The sequence below is a fragment of the Grammomys surdaster genome, unplaced genomic scaffold (genome assembly GCF_004785775.1).
Source record: "Grammomys surdaster isolate TR1022 unplaced genomic scaffold, NIH_TR_1.0 224, whole genome shotgun sequence".
Lineage (NCBI taxonomy): Eukaryota > Metazoa > Chordata > Mammalia > Rodentia > Muridae > Grammomys > Grammomys surdaster.
In genome coordinates, this window is record NW_021604669.1 from 398,020 (window position 1) to 414,473 (window position 16,454).

At 54.3% G+C, this 16,454-nt stretch overlaps 1 protein-coding gene across 1 annotated transcript in view; it reads right to left on the reverse strand.

Moving 5' to 3' along the window:
- The window catches only part of Adgrb1 (adhesion G protein-coupled receptor B1), a 59,254-nt gene extending 43,041 nt beyond the window's left edge, over positions 1-16,213 (reverse strand). Inside the window, exons 1-12 of the mRNA XM_028773269.1 lie at positions 15,430-16,213; positions 6,786-6,947; positions 5,941-6,051; positions 5,377-5,541; positions 4,996-5,160; positions 4,546-4,743; positions 3,851-4,015; positions 3,651-3,752; positions 2,214-2,320; positions 1,867-2,061; positions 1,216-1,284; positions 485-593 (exon numbers count right to left, since the gene is read on the reverse strand). Coding sequence (XP_028629102.1) covers positions 485-593; positions 1,216-1,284; positions 1,867-2,061; positions 2,214-2,320; positions 3,651-3,752; positions 3,851-4,015; positions 4,546-4,743; positions 4,996-5,160; positions 5,377-5,541; positions 5,941-6,051; positions 6,786-6,947; positions 15,430-16,213 — 2,332 coding nt within the window. The remainder of the gene's footprint in view (positions 1-484; positions 594-1,215; positions 1,285-1,866; positions 2,062-2,213; positions 2,321-3,650; positions 3,753-3,850; positions 4,016-4,545; positions 4,744-4,995; positions 5,161-5,376; positions 5,542-5,940; positions 6,052-6,785; positions 6,948-15,429) is intronic.
- Positions 16,214-16,454: the final 241 nt, after the last annotated feature.

Sequence of the window (16,454 nt, forward strand, 5' to 3'; positions counted from 1 at the left end):
GTATATGTATATGTATATGTATATGTATATGTATATGTATATGTATATGTATATGTATATGTATATATTTGTGAGGACAGCTACTAGCTACCCTCAGATCCACTGCCCAGTCTACATCTCCACTCTTATGATATAGGAAGGAGGAAACAGCAACAGGCAAACCAGTCTCCTGCCCCACTGTCCCTAGGCTTTGTAGAACTGGAGGGCAGACAAACAGCAGGTGTCTCTGGGGTGACAGGATGAAGTGAGCTTTAACCCTAGGGGTGGCTGGATTCCTGAATGTGTCCCTGGTATGAGATCTCCATGTCCCTGTGAGTCTGAGGTCCCAAAAGATTCCTGATACCAACCCTCTAAACTGGACCTAAGCCCAAGGCTACTATGTGGTTGCAGAAGGGTGTGGTAATTTCCTATCTTATAAATAGGGAAAAAAAATAAGATGGAGACTCTGCCAAGAGTCCCGGGACCAGGCCATGGAGGGGCTTACCCAGATTGTCTGTCACCTGGTAGGCATCCCTCAAGTCCTTCATGCGGAAGCCGATGACATCCACAAAGTCCTCCACCAGCCGAAAGAGCTCCTTGGCATTGGGGCCCATCTGAGATGGAGAGAGGTAGGGAAACTCAAGCCGGAGAAGATGCTTGTGCCCTGGCCCTCTCCTCCTGCCTCCTTCCCTCCTCTGCTACCTCTTTTTCTGGGCCCTGTGGGTCATTCCCTTGCATAGCAGGGTAGCAGGCTCTTGGTTTCTAAGTGTCCACTTGCATTTTATGGACAAGATCAGAGAAGCTGGTGAGTATCCCATAGGGATCGGTCCTAAGGTGGAGCAAGCGAAGTGTTTCAAATATTCCCCCGTGAGGGTGACTGCCCTGGAGTTAGTGTGATAGCAGGTTTGTGATCAACTGGAATAAAAGGATCGGATGGGGAAGACTCACCACCCCTCATCCCCAGCCCGGGACACACCCAGCGATGTTAACATCGTTCCTGTTCTTCTCTTTTACTCCCAGGAAAAAGCCACCCTACTTTCCGGGTAGAGAAACAAGACCCACAAGGTTAAGGGGCTTTTTCAAGGTCACACAATCAACAGGAAGCAGTGTTGAGACTCATACCGAAGACCCAGCAAGGCCCCACCATGGCTGGCCTCGAGTGTAGAGGGCCTAGAGCTGCCTGCTTCTATCCTGATCCTGTGGCTAGCACTGAGGGCTCCAGACTTCCACACATACCAGCTGTGCCTCCTCCCACTTGTCCCGGTTCTCCTCTGCCAGCAGGTTGCTGATGATCTGGACAAAGTTCTGGAAGTAAGAAGAACCAGAGAAATGGAATAAGATATCCGTGCATGAGGAAGATCACAGCTCAGCCTAGGACTAAGGTAAGGGCTCAGTTTGTCCTGGGACCAGGGCTCAATGAATGTCCAAGATCAGGACTCAGTAGCCAGGATCAAGGCTATGTGTGACCAGGATCAGAGGACAGAGTGTAGCCAGAATTAGATCAAGGCTCAGTATGTGATTAGGGTGAAGGTGTATATGTGATCAAGGCCAGGGCTCAGTGTGTGAGCAGATTCCAGGATGACTGATTTAATCTATGGCTAGTATAACACGGGTTAAGGCTTAGCCTTTGACCAAGGACAGGACCTAGTCTCTCATTAAGGCCAGAGTTTGTGACTAGGATCAGGACTCAGTACATAACCTGGAACAGAAATCATCCTATGACCAGGCAAGGATTCAATGTGTGACTATGTTTAAGGCTCATTATTATGGTGTGGTCACAGCCCAGCCCACACTCAACATTGGGGACTTAATCTCTGGCTGGGGTCTGGGTTGGTTCCTTTGACAGTTCCCCAAGTGTCCCCCACTGGAGCTGCCCCTGGGAGCCACCTGCACATCCCCGGGTGTGGGGCTATAGTAAGCCCTGCGGAAGATCTCTGTCATGTTCCTCAGGACATCAATGGTGGAGAGCAGGTCGCCGCTGTAGCTGGTGCCATCCTGTGAGATCTCCAGCAGTGTCTGGATGACCTCTGAGACCCCCTCCCCTGGCAGCCCCCGCTGAGCCTTCGCCAGGTGCTCTCGGGTCTGGGGAAATGGAAAGGGCTGGATGCTGTCACTGCTGCAGGTCATAGCCAGGTCAGGGCCAGGGACCTCCGATGCCTGAAGGTCCCTACAGCCCCCGTCCTCATGTCCAAAGAAGGGGAATGGTTTCCTGGAGCCCCTGGGGTCAACCTCACCATCATCTGGATGTTCCGGTAGTCAATGGAGACACAGCGGATGTAGGTGGGTGGCTCCCAGTAGGCGATGCCCTCCTCGTCCAGCTCACAGCGGCGCAGGATGAGGCCTGGGGAGACCTCCTTTCCTCACCTGACTGCTCCCCCAAGAAGCTCTGGGGGGGTCCTACCCACAACCCTCAGGCAGGAGTGCTCTATTTGGGACCCTAGGGAGCTAGAAGCAGGCTGTGTTGGCTTTGTTCCTGTGTGACACAAACTTCAGCACTATTCTGGGTCCTGGGGGCCTAACAAACATTGTATCTTCAGGAGTCTTGCTGTGTAAGGGTGGGATCCTCAACCAAGCGGGGGCTTCTGGGGTCAGCCAGAGCCACGCTTGGAGTCCCTGGCAATCTAGAGGCCTAGGGACAGCTGTCCTCTAGCCCCTTGCCATACCCTGGCACATTCACAGGGCTTCAGGGGGCTTCCTGTATAGCCTTTAGGGGCCACTTGGTACCAAAAATCAACACCCCAAAACACAAAGCTCCACTTTTAGATAGAAAGGCCCCCAGAAGACTTCCAAGCAGGTACAGTAAAGAAATACATGAAAACAACCACATGGGATGTTTCAAGCCCTGTCACCAGACAGGAACCATAGTGTGGGTGGCCTGATGCAGAAACCTGGGCAAATTCTGAGCAAAAATAAGGGAAATGCTGTGACCGTGAATGTAGGAAGAGGCCAGGGAAGGGTGCCATGAGGGATGGGTGTTGCCTTTCTTCTATTTCTCTGGGTTTTCAATATGCCAGCAAGAAGGTGCAGCCAAGGATAGGAACAGCAAGCATGGCTCGCAAGATTCAGCATCCCTCACCTTCCCTGCCCCTGAGGGCCAATTTACCCACTGCCCACAGCAGCCCAATGCAAAGGATGACCTCAAGTCCTCATTTTATAGAAGAGAAAACTGAAGCTCAGAGAAACCAAGTCACTTCTCCAAAGTAATATAGTGAAGGATGGCAGAGTCAGGGTTTGACCTGAGCTTCCTCCCCACAGCCTCCCAGGTACAGAAACTACCCACATTCTTTCAAAGTGAAGAAGACCAACAACACATGTGGCTGGGCAGGCCCCTTTCCCATGGCACCCACTTTATTGTTCCAATTTTCTGAAAGTACTTCATCAGTCCCTAGGGCTAACGTGGGAACTACTGGTGTTCAAAGGCAACATCCCTCCTGCAGACTGCAAACCCAGGGAAGGTAGGTATGTTGATTGTTCTCTGCCTGCTTCCCCCCTATATAGGGGCAATGGTATAAGGATCACAGAGCTGTCCATGCTCAAAGAGGGCTTGGCATGTGTCCTGTTCTCCATGATGTTCTAGATGCTAGAAGCAGCACGAGCTTTGGGTCTCAGACCTATGAGGACAGTTGTCTAAAGACAAGACAGGGCAGGGACTCTCAGGCTACCACTCTTACCTGTGGCATTGCGGGGACACCGGACTGCAGCCACCTCTCCAGCTGGGGTCTCCTTCCAGACCACGGCCCCAAAGTTGTCTTCGTCACAAATCTCATGGGGCTCTGCAAGGGGCCAGACAGTGAGGTGGACAGGGTTGAGGGGCAGTGATACTCAGTTGTCCCCAATCCCCCTGAGCCAGAATGCATGGGAAGAGTCTCACCAGGACATCGCTGAGCGCCACACTGTCGGTACTCATCCTGGGGGCCCTGGCAGGCTGCTCCCCCAAAGAAAGGCCCAGAGCAGACACGCTCCCGTCGCTGGCTTCCACCACCACACGTGACGCTGCAGCTGCCCCATGAGGCCCAGGCCTGCCATTTGCCATCCACTGCAAGGGTGGCCAAACACAGGGCACAGGTGACAAGAAGAGGAGGTAGGGCCCAGGATCAGTAGGGAAGTGGGGTCAGGGAGACATAGAGAGACAGAGACACAGGGAGGAGACAAAGACAAAAGACACAGGAGTGTTGGAGCAAGAGCCACGAAGAGACAGAACTGAGATCAGCAGAGGAGAGGTCTGAAACCAGCTTGACTTTGAAAAGATGTGCAGCTGAACCCTGTCAACCAATCTTTACTCCACTACGCCATTCTGAACCTGCTTAACACTTCACCCCACCCCAGCACTCTAAACTGCACTCAACCCCACCATTTTTATCCTGTATTTCAACTCCAATACCCTACCCTGCACCCTAACCCTACCACACTACCCTTAACCCCAACTCCATCACCTCCCTGTACTTTCATCCCAACACGGTAGCCTGAACTCCAACCCCATTTCTATCTTACACCAACCCCCAACAGCCATATCTCCCCAGTGGGCCCCATCCTTTCTTCCCCTGAGCCCTGCGAGGGCATCCTGACCTGGACACTGCTGCAGGAAGCAATCTCGAGTCTCCACCCAGTGGCCCTGGCACTCAGCGCCTCCGTAGGAAGGACCATTGCACTCTCGGGTCCGCTGCTGGCGGCCTTGGGAGCAACTGGCAGAGCAGGTGCTCCAGCTAGACCATTCGTTCCAGTTTCCGTCCACTGCCCGGCCCGGGGGAGGAAGGGAACACAAAGCTGGTGTGAATACCCAGAACCCCGAGGCCTGGCCTGGGACACATAAGAACACCCCAGGGGCACCACGCAACAACCCACCTGGGATTAGGGAAGGAATACCATGGGGTCTTATCTCAAACTAGTGTGGTCTGAGGTTTTAACCTCTGAGCATTCTGACGTGAACCTGAGGTGGATCAAGCTGGCTTCCTGAACTGGCAAGTGGTCTGCTGGGTCCATCTCCCAACCCCCAGCCACTCACTCCCTCTCACCTACCAGGGCACAGAGCAATGTTGCAGAACTTGGTTTGCTTTTCAGGACCCTCACAAGGGTTGCCTCCAAACTGAGGGGGCCTGCAGGTACGAGTGCGGTCACGGAAGCCACGACCACAGGTGCTGGAACAGAGGCTCCAGGGTGACCACTCATCCCAGGCTCCATGCACTATGGAGAGACAGGAAGCCACAACTGGTTCCCTTGCCCAGAGGCCCCACCCCAATCCCTAAGCCCCACCCTGGGCTCTGCTCCACCCACGCTGGGCTCTGTCCCACCCACCTTGGGCTCTGCCCCGCCCACGCCAGGCTCTGCCGCACCCACCCTGGGCGCTGCCCCACCCACTCTGGGCTCTGTCCCATCCACCCTAGGCTCTGCCCCACCCACCTGGACACACGGCTGAGTTGTTGCAGAGCCGCTGCTCCCTCAGAGGTCCACTGCACTGAGTACTGTACGAGGATGACACGCAGAAGCGGGTGCGGGTCTGCCATCCCTCCCCACAGGTGCTGGAGCAGACACTCCACGGAGACCACTCCTCAGCTGCTGGGTCACCTGTAGGTCCAGTCCTGCAGCATCATGGACCTGCCATGCCCCTTCCCATAGGGCCATGCCAGATTCGGAGACCCACTGGGGAGGCAGGACCTTGCTTTGGGGCAATAGGCCACAGGCTGGGGTTCTGTGGGTCTCAAAATGGCCTACTTCCCTACTGCCTGGGTTCCCTCAAGGTCGGGTCTGGCTGGGACAGGCTTCTAACTCTCCAGCAGCTCCCCTAAGCCAGTCTGCCTGGAGCAGGAGTCTGGCACCAACAAGACGAGATACATTATAGCAGTAAGTTATTAGAATTACTACTGGCAACTAGTGGCCATTACTGACCTGGTCACAGAAGCCAACACTCTCCCCTCCCTGCCTTAGGCTGTGTGTAGGCCGGTCCTACCCACCCTGCCAGCTCACCAGTCTGAGGGGGTGGGAACCCAAACTGCTGCAGCTCATCCCCAAACTCCTCGCGTCGCCGGGCATCCGTGGACCTCAGGGACTGGCTCCGTGAGCTGGTGCGCCCAGTGGCTGCAGGATGGGCTCAGGTCAGCACCCCAGTGGGATTCCCTCTGTCGTTGGCCACAGCTGGCCACCTACTGTCACCAGAGCAGTCTAACCCCAGTGGCCATGCACGTTCCCTGGCACCTGCCCTCTTCTGGTCACTGTGAACTCCCTCTCTAAGGCTCCTCCCTCTGCTCATTTCAGCCTCCAGGGCTGCAGGACAACTCCTTAGTGTCTGCTGCTTCCTCCTACCCAACATCCCATGCCTCCCTCCCTGTGAGATACACAGGGTCCTCCCCCAGGCTCCTGAGAAGAGTTGTCTCCTCAGGAAAGAGCATCCAAAAAAGCAAAACAAAAACGGAAGAATGACAGTCTCATTAGAACTTGATTTAACTTTATGGAAGCAGCTAAAAAATGCATGAGGTCATTAGAAAGCCTTATTAGAGAAATACATCCCGGAGGTCTATCCTGCTGGAGCTCACTGGCTTGACTGCAGCTTGCTTGTGGCACTGCTTGAAGAATCCGAAAGCCACATCCAGTTCCAGGTACCTTGCCTCCTCCTGGGCCCTACTTAGCTGGGATTAGGCAGGGCCTTCAAGGCTCCACGTTTAAGGTATCCCTGCTCCCAACCAAGTTTGTCTCATCAAAATCCTGCCTACTTTCTTTTCATTGGCGTCCTACCCTGCCCCTTTCGGGCCCTGACTCCTCCCCTGCTTGGTCCCGCCCACCACTTCAGCCCCACCTTTGCCCTGCCCACTTACGACCACAGGCCTTGCGATTGCACAGGCGGCCTTCTTCCAGAACTCCCTCACAGCCTCCGCCCTCCACGCCAAGGGTGGGCAAGCAAGTGCGGGTTCGAGTTTGTAGGCCTCCTCCGCAGTCTCGCGTACATTCACCCCACAAGGACCACAGTTTCCAGCCACCTGGGAAACAAGAGAGGCTCAGGGCCTGCCATCTTTTGAGTCAGCAGAGGCCAGAAAGGGTAGCTATGATCTTTGAAAGGGTAAGGAGAAACGAAGTCTGGCAGGGGTGGACAGCAAGGTAGGGCAAGGCCATGGGAAACTTTGCCCTCAGGTCCTGGCTCCCTCTAGAAAGCTGGTGTCAGCCCTGAGCCAGGAGGTCCTAGGTAGGTCTGAGATGAGTACACACTGTGGTCCCAGGCTGACTTTTTGAGTAAACAGTCACTTCTTGCTCACCCCATGCTGCCTCTTAGTGTGAGGCCTGGTGACCAATGTGGGGCAACCATTCAGAAACGCCTGGATCCAGTCTCCCCATGAACTTTCAAACCCCTGAGATTGTCCCTGTCCCTTGGCATTCCTATCCAGTTGAGGTCACTGCCAGTCTCCACATTTTCACTCCAGAGCCGGTATAGGGAATGGCTACACCCATAACTGGTAGCCTCGAAATCTCCCTTATACTACAGATCTGCCCACCTACTGAGCAAAGCAAAAGAAATGGGTCCAGGCCACTCTGGGCTACACATCTGGCTTGCACGATGGTAGGAAGAGTCCCTGTCTGAACTGACAACTCGGAGATGGTAGGTTCCAGAATGTGAGTGGTCCCGCCTGACAGCCCCACGGACCACGGGCATCTCTCTGGGCCTTATCTACCCGAGGAGAGCCAAATTCAGGGTTTGGAAAAAGACCACAACGAGAGCTGGCCCAGCTTCCCTTGCTTGTGCTCAACTGTACCAGCAGGGGGCGCTGGGATTCCAGGGAGTGACTGGCCCTCTAGTGAGAGCTCACTCCTCTGAGGTGGGTAGGACCGGAAGGGCCACCTTCCAGGCTCCTATGCCTGTTGCAGAGCCCCAAACCTCCGCCTCTGCCAAGGTGAAGATCTGAGTAGTAGCTATAGCATCACTACTGTCTTTACCTTCACCAGGAGGGTCCCAGGGTGGGGGCAAGGGCATGACCAGGGTACAGGAAAAGGTAAGCCATGATACCCCCACCAAGACAAAGTTGAGAGCAGAGGGCAGAGAGCCTCCAGCACAGCCTCACGTGCCTAATAGGAAAGACAGGACAGCAGCTGTTCACAGAACGGGCCCAGGTGGCTGCTCTGAGGCTGCTGGTCACATGCTTTAACTCAGGACATGCAGGAGCAGCTCAACCAGGTCAGACTCTGGGTCTTGAACCAAATCTGATTCCAGATCTCAGCCCCACCCGCCAGCCCCAGGAAGGCCACCTGCCAGGACCAACCATGGTTCAGCATTCTGGCCTCAGGAGTCTCACCTGCTGCAGCCATATTCCCATGGCTGCTTCCAGACAAAGAAGCCAGGAGTCTCTGAGGCAGGCATAGAGTGGGGTCAGGGTTCTGTATCCAGCTTGTGCCCCCTCACTGCTCCAGCCCAGCCCCCACAAGGAAGCCTGAGTGATGTGAAAACTGGCAGTGGGTGGGAGAGAGGGTGTCCAAGCTGGGCTAATCGGAGGATGCCACTCAGTTCCCATGGCAACTACTGCAGCACACAGCCTTTCAGGATAGACCCAGGTTAGGCCTCAGCTGCCAAAACACCCACTATTTCGGGGCTGGTTACCTTGGTGACCCAGGTGGTGAGGATGTGGGAGGGGGAGGGGAGAGAAGAGGTGGGGCATATCAGAAGCTGGGGGAGAGGGGACCCTGTGTCTGAGGATGGATGTCTTCCTCTGGCCCAGCCCTGACTCCGGTCCCACTGAACCCTGATCCAGGCCATACATCGGTTCCTAACCCTGTTCATACCCTGAGTCCTGACCGTGGTTGTATACTAAGCCCTGATCCCAGACACATACTGATTCCTCACCCTGCTCACAGACTAATATCTGGCCCTGTACACTTGTCCCTGATCCTTATCATAGAGCTTGGATCCTAGGCAGAGGATCCCTGATCCTCCATTACATACTGGGCCCTGATCTCAGCCACAGACCGATTCCCCAACGTTGGCCACACTCCTTTCACTAATGAATGCTCAGAAAATGGTAACTGCTGTTTTTATTATCATTTTCATTTTTAATGTGTGTCCTCACACACAGCTGACATGATAAATGTTTGCCCAGACTGAAAGCATCCACACCAGAGGGAGCATTATGAAGGAAGAAGTCCTGGGGCCAAAGTGAAGGGCACCGGGGGACACAGAGGTGCGTCAGGGCTTGGTGGGCACAAGGGGGCACTGAAGGAGCAGGCAGGGCCCAGGGGTGGGCTGCCCCTCCAGGCCCGGAAAGAAGCTGTCATTCTTCCTTGCTCAATGCTTCCTCTGTCTGGCGGCCTCATTTCCATCTCATTACAGGCATGAATAGAGCCAATTATCGGCCAGGCAGGCCGGCCACCCAGGAGGGAGGGTGTGTGCTGAAGAGCCTCTGGTACCCTTCCCACCCTAATGCCCTGGCTTGAGGGTGGTGGGTTCCCTTGATCCTGCACCCCAAGTGGGCAGAAATGGGGAGAAGAAAGGAGATCCCCCTCCCCCAGCCAATCTCCCCCCAGTTCCTGGGATCCCCTTAGGAGGAGGGGAACCATGCACTTCCAACTTCTTCCAGCAGAGGGAGCCCTACTCCAGCAGGTTGGACAGCAGATCTTTCATACACATTGCCAGTTGGCTCTCCAGACTCTCATGGCAGATTCAGGGACAGTCCTGGCCCAGAGGGATAGCAAGACCCCTGACCCCCACCCCCAAGGACCCAGCTGGAGCAGGACTGTCACAAAGTACCTAGACACTGATACCAACAGCTGAGTCTGGACCTCCTGGACCAGGAACAAGGGAGATACTAAGGGTAAGAGCAGGGGCTGTGGAGAAACCTGTCCACACAGCCCTTCACTGGGCAGATTCTGATTCAACCAGCTGCAAGCTGCCAGCAACTGTTGGGGTTGGCAGGAAACAGCACTCAGATCCCAGGGTAGATTGAGAGGACACATCTACTGTCGACTGTGCAGCACTGGCCTTTCCTGATCCCCCATAGCCACACAGCCTCCTTTAGGCCTTAGGCAGACTCTACAAACAGAGTACTGTCCCAATCCCAATTCTCAGGGACGGGAAGCAAGGCACCAGATGAGCAAGCAGTCCACATCTGTAGGAAATTCTTGCTGCTGGGTGTTCCCTGTCCTAACACGGTATCCTATTTAAAGGCTCAAGACATTTAGTGTATGCTGGAGACCTTAGACAAGTGGCCTCTGTCCTCAGTTACCAGAGTGGGTGGCAGAAGCTGCTGACCATCCTCCCATCATCCTGGGAAGCATGACCTAAGTTGAGGTCACAAGGACTTCTTGCCCCTGGCCAAGCAGCTCCAGTTCTGGCACAGAGCTGAAGCAGGTGACACAGTAGGAGATAGAGTCATGGGAATTACCCTGTGGGTGACGGTGCTCACTACACCCAGCATTTCCACAGGGCCCTGTCCTGTCCTTTCCTTCTAGGAGAGGTGACTGTAACATGCACTTAAGGCTGTTTTCTATAGTTTCTAAGATGATCATGTGTGCACACGCCACACACACACACACACACACACACACACACACAGAGCCAAGACGGCAATAGAATCTTCATAGTGGGCCATGGTACCTCTCTGTTACCCTTATCACCCCCTACAAACTCCACTGCAGCCCAAACCACACCTAGAGGCTCTACCTAGGCCCAGCCTCTACTTCTACATACTGCCTCACCTCCTCTTGGGTGTCTTGAGGAGCTGAGATGCACAGAGATTGGGGGATCCATGGCCAAGTAGGAGCAGGGCTGCAGGCATAGTGAGGGGGTCTGCTGTAGTCTTTGGGAAGTCATGAGCCCCGGAGCACTCCAGGGCCCCCAGGACAGTGTAGCATGTACACACACCCTGATGTGGAGACTCAACCTGACCTTCCATCTCGAGCATGTGCACACAGACACGTTTAGCAATGCATATATATACGAGGATGCATATATGTATATGCATATATGTATATATGCTGACATGCACACCCACAGCAACACTCACAGTGATACACTCATAAGAACATACATCCAAGGAAACTCACAGGGAAGCACAGGGACACAGTCATGGGAACACATGGGGAAGCACAGAGACATCCTCCCAAGGACTCATGGAGACACAAAGGGACAAGCTCACAGGACACACTCACGGGGACACATAGGAACTCACAGGGACAAACTCACAGAGATATACAAAGAAGGGCTCATGGGTCACACTCACGAGGACATACGATGACACAGAGACGCACAAGAACACACAGAGACACACTCACTCCCAGGAACTCACAAGGCCCCACCCCCAGAATCCTGCTTTTTCATTATCTTACATGTCATTTCTGCAATAATATTCTTTAATTAAAACATGAATATTTAAAGCAGCCCTTGAGAGAAATGATCCACCTCACCAGTGGTAGAGACATGAGAGAGGTGGTGGAGGTAACAGACACAGGGAGTTGGGGACAGTGTAAGGTAAGGGTTGGTGCCAGGGCCTGGCAGCTTTAGAAGACTAGGCAGCAGGGGCAGTTGCCCTAGCCTGGAATCCAATGTGTGGCACGGCCATGTGGCATTTGGACAGGCCTTGTGTGGGGGCAGGGATGAAAATGGGCCATGCACTCACTCTGTTGGCTGCCTGCTGACTCTCCATCTCCATTGCTTGACTTAGGAGGGGATCAGTGCCCAAGCTTGCCTGCTCCCAGAAGACAGTGAGGGCAAAGGTCTGGGGCACAGAGCTCAGCAGGCAAGAGCAGGGTATCAGCTACACATTCTGACTCAGCATGAATGGTTGCCTAACGTGTATCCTTAGTCACTGACACCACCGAGGCAGAGTTCAGAACATACAATGTCACCTGGTAGTCTGCTGTTAGTGTATCTCTTTCAAACTATGTGACCTGACCTACCTCTGGCAGGATTTCACAAGCATGTGCTGAGTGCCTACTTTGGGCCTGGTTCTGTCCTGCACACTTGGGAAGCATCAGTGAATGGGGTGTGTGCCCAGAATCTTTGGTGCTCACAGATTAACACAGACAGTGAGGAAGAGGCCCACTGGAGGAGTTGTATGGCACGGTTGAAAGTGATTCTTATCAAGGAAGGCAGAAAGGGGAAAAGTGCTTCACTGGGCAGGGCACACATAAGCAAGGCTCCAGGAGGAGCCTGGGGAGGGCAGAAGGAGGGGTCCTCAGGAGGCAGAGCCACTGTGAACATGTGAGCAATGTAGGGACAGCGTCTGCTGGGATCTGACTCATGGTCATGTGAAGGGGGACCTCACCTATATGCGACACTTCTAGAACAAAGTCCGTACTCAGTGACCAGCCTTTGCTGTCACTGTTGGGCTCCTTCCCCTCCCACGGCCAGGAAGTGACAGAGCCTGAATGCAGGATGCAGGCACCTGATGTGAGCTGAGTGGTCAGTCTATCCTACCCACAAGAATGCACTCCCTGCGTCATATTCTTAGGGCCCAACCTTTGTGTTCTCCAAACTATCTTCCAATAGACCAGCAGCCAAGCAATGCAAACAGATGGAGCCCACCCCGGATACACGTGTACACACTCAACATGCACCCATGAACATACATGCTCAGTGCATGGTACATGTATACCAGGCATATATGCATACACCCCCATATGCATGTACAGTCATATGCATATATAGTTCATGCAATGTGCTGCGTGAACACCCATGTGTTCACACATGTAGACACACAATTTTTTGTGTGTGTATTGCTAGGAGTCTGCCTAGCAAAAAACAAGAACATAGCGGGCTCACACAATGTTGGCATACATATATGACTGTGTTCACACATATGCAAAAAACCTGTGAACACAATCATCAAATCAGTATACCCACTGGGTTTCCAAGTGTCATACATGTGAACACGTGATTGTGTGAATACATATGCGCCAAATACACTTTACATATGTATACATACATGGGTGCAGCCACCATATACATATGCAGAAATGTACATATGTGGACACAAGCTATGCACCGTACCATACACATATGTATAATTCATGCATGTACATCCATGCACACACACACCTCCCACTTGCCTCTGAGTACTACTTGGCAACATTGTCAGCATTCATATACCCCCCTGATCCTCAAACTGCCCAGGCTCAACCTGTACACTCCCCTGCCTCAGTCTGACTCTGCTCCTAGGCCCCAAGAGTCTGCCTAGCAATAAACACGAACACTAATCCTTCACCATTGGCTGCTCCACCCCACACTTCTCCTCACAGAGACAGAAGAAGGCATTCTTAGGCCCCCAGCAATGAGAATTGAGGGGATGGCCAAGAAACACAGATGAGCTAGGGTCAGACTCAAGACTCAAAGGTGGGGTTCCAACAATGCTCCAGCCTGGGCCTGTACGCATTCACCAGGGACAGAGCTAGGCTCATGTACCCTATGACCTCTGTTACACACGTCTCTCAGCCTCAAGTTCTATTCTGACCTCAGAATCGTCCTTAAGCTTCACCTGCAGTCCTGCTTCCACTGTCCCACATGGATGTCCTCATTCCTGATGGGATGCTGGGGGCCAGGCTTGCTCTTCCTGCATCCACACCCACACCCTTTCATCCACAGTCCCTCAGTTGCACCAAAAGCTCTCCCCTTCTCCTCCCCTTTCTCCTCTTCCTCCTCCTCCTCCTCTTTCCCACTGCAAATGACCAGGCCAACATCAGCCACCTCCCCATCCTGGCTCCTGTGAGGAGCCCCGGTACATCACTCCTTTGCACTGAGCCCTCCCAAAGTCCTTCTGTTCTCAAGGTCATGTAAACACAGAGAAACCTGGCTACTTCACGGCTCCTGCAGCAAGGGGCTCACATACTCATTCCTTGGGAAATAAATGCAGCTACACACTGCCTCCGGCCCCATAGCACACAAGCACCTCTATTTGGTGACCCCAGCATCTATCAAGCCAGCTCTGGAGGCCTTGGCTGCTTGGCAGCTGTACCAAGGGCTTTGGAGCAATATTCAGCAGCTCCCTGGCACAGTAGCTGCCCCAATATGCCACTGAGGATGAGCTCCTGCCCAGGGGGTATGACTGTGACCCCAGCCAGAAACAAATCAAATCAAGGTGATGGTGCAACCTCAAGAAGCATTTTGCAGTTATAGGAACCAAAGCTCACAGCAGTTAAATGATGAGGAATGGGAGAACATGGTACATGGCCAGATCTGCTTGTGACAGCTGGCCCTGTCCTCCTGCGTCTTCCCACCCCATCTCTCTAGTCTTCCAGGGAGTGAACACACCATTCCTCCAGGGTTCCCCTTGGGTCCACTCCCATTCCTGTCACACAATGAAACCTGCCTTTGTCAAGGTCACACTGACCTCCAACCTAGCCAGCAGGAAGGCTGGTCCTCCACCTTTTTGCCTCTCACAATGAGGTGTTCAGAATTTCCTCTGAGAACCCGGGAGAGGTCAGCTCAGCCTCGGCCTCACAGAGATTCAGACCTGGGATCTGTCATAGGGTCTTGACCAGAAATGTGCCTGGACTTGGATAATTCCTTTGCAGCCTGCATGGCCTCATGGTCTCTGAAATGCTAATCCCACTCTAGGCTCCCCCAGCATGGAGTCTTCAGCCAGGCCTTGCCCTGGCTCTACACACCAAGCAGGGAATAGACTTGCTAGTGTCCCCTTGATGTTGACTTAGCTTGTGTCTCCAGCTCAAATCTTGGACACCCCTACATCTTCTTTCCTCCAGTTCACAGAGGCAGGGCCTACCTCCTGTTACAGACAGGACACTCATAAAGATACACTGATAGCTCCATAACCAGCCATCAACCCCACGCATCCCCATCAGGCCTGGACCCTGCCATCCTGAGGCCCCTGTCCTCAGGTCTCCAGCCCATGAGGTCTCTAGCCTTGAGTCAAGATAATGGTTTCCTCAACACTGGGCTTCCGGGTGTCTGTGAAACCCTGGTTCTGCCTGTGATGGCTACATACTGTTGGGTGGTGTGTCTTCTCCCTGTGGCCCCTGGCCAAGGATGGCATTTTGTCCCTGCCCTCGTTGCCACACCCCTGTGGCAGCTGCTGTAGACATGCTACACTGAGCCCCAACACCTTACTTCCTGGCAACAGCCCTATGAATACTCAGTCTATGCTTGCTCCCATGAGCCACCTTGGGGCAGCACCGACGTCTGCTTTAGTCCCTAGACGCCAGGTATGCAACCTAGGGATGCTGGAAAATGTCATTGTTGAAGATTAGCATCCTCCCAGTGTGGGAGATTTAAACTGAGGAAGTGGCTTGAGGAAACTGGCTACTGATCCTGTCTTTCCTCGCTCACTCACATGCCACACCCTATGTGAGCTAGGCTTTCTATCCTGGGAACGCAGAGCCATTGGTGATTTGAATTCTACACATGGTCTCTCAACCCGGATGACAAAAGCAATGCTGGATAGACCCCAGCCTTGGGGACTGCACTCTCCTGCATGCTCCCAGTCCATCTGCTACAGAATTGTACAGGGTTCTCTGGATGCCACTCACCTGCTGAGCCGTGCCCACCCCGGTCCTGGGTCAGGCTGGTGAGGCAGTTCTCAGGGCCACCAGCTACGCCGTCCCTCAAGCAGACGTCCCCGCGGGGGACCAAGGGGCTGGAAGCAGGGTCTCCCGCATCTCCACCCAGGCAGGCACAGGGAGTCTGCATGATGCCACATGGGTGTGAGCTGCGGCTGCCGGCTAGACAGGCATCCAGCCAGCGGCACAGCATCTGACAGGCAGCATGGCTGGGGTTGCGGTTGCCCACTACCAGGTACTCCACGGAGAAGTCGTCACCAGAGCTGGGGAACTCGCTCTGGGGAGCGAGGTCACCGTCTTGGGGTGGCTGTTGGCGTTGCATCTGTAGAAACTGTTTGCTGGCCTGCAAGAAGGCTAAGGGTGCAGAGGGATCGCAGAGCCGCAGAACTTCGTCAAAGCTCTCCACACCCAGGTAGGTGCGTGTGGACTCCAAGAAAGAGTCGAACTGGTAGGTACGAACTCGGCCAGGGCCCCTGCAGGGTGCAGGTGCCTTGGCCACCTTCATGTAGAGCGTGTAACGACGAGGGTCCGGGTTGCGAAGGGTCCAAGAGCAGCGCGAGGCGTTGGCTGGAAATACAGCAGCCGCGGAGAAGTAGCCGAAGAACTTGCCCTGCACCAACGTGGTGCACTGCTCTGTCCCAGGCCCTATGTCTGCCCCAGAGGCAGCACGTGCCCAGCGCCCCAGTAGCAATAGTAACAGCAGGAGTGGAGCAAGGATCCAGATGGGGCCCGGGGCAGCAGCCTGGCCCCTCATCCTAGCTCGCGGGGCCGCTGGGGTTCCGCGGGCTGGGCAGGCAAGCGGAGGCCAGGCCTTGACATGCCAGGGTCCGGCAACAGGCAGGGCCGTCCAGGGCAGTGAGCCAGAGGCAGGGGCTGGGTGAAGGCAAGGTGGGGGCAGGGCAGGATTTCAGGGGACCGAGAGAGCAGCAACGACGACTCCTAAAGTCCAGGCTCCTGGTGTTTGCCTGTGGCTTCCAACGGTAGCTGAAAGAAAA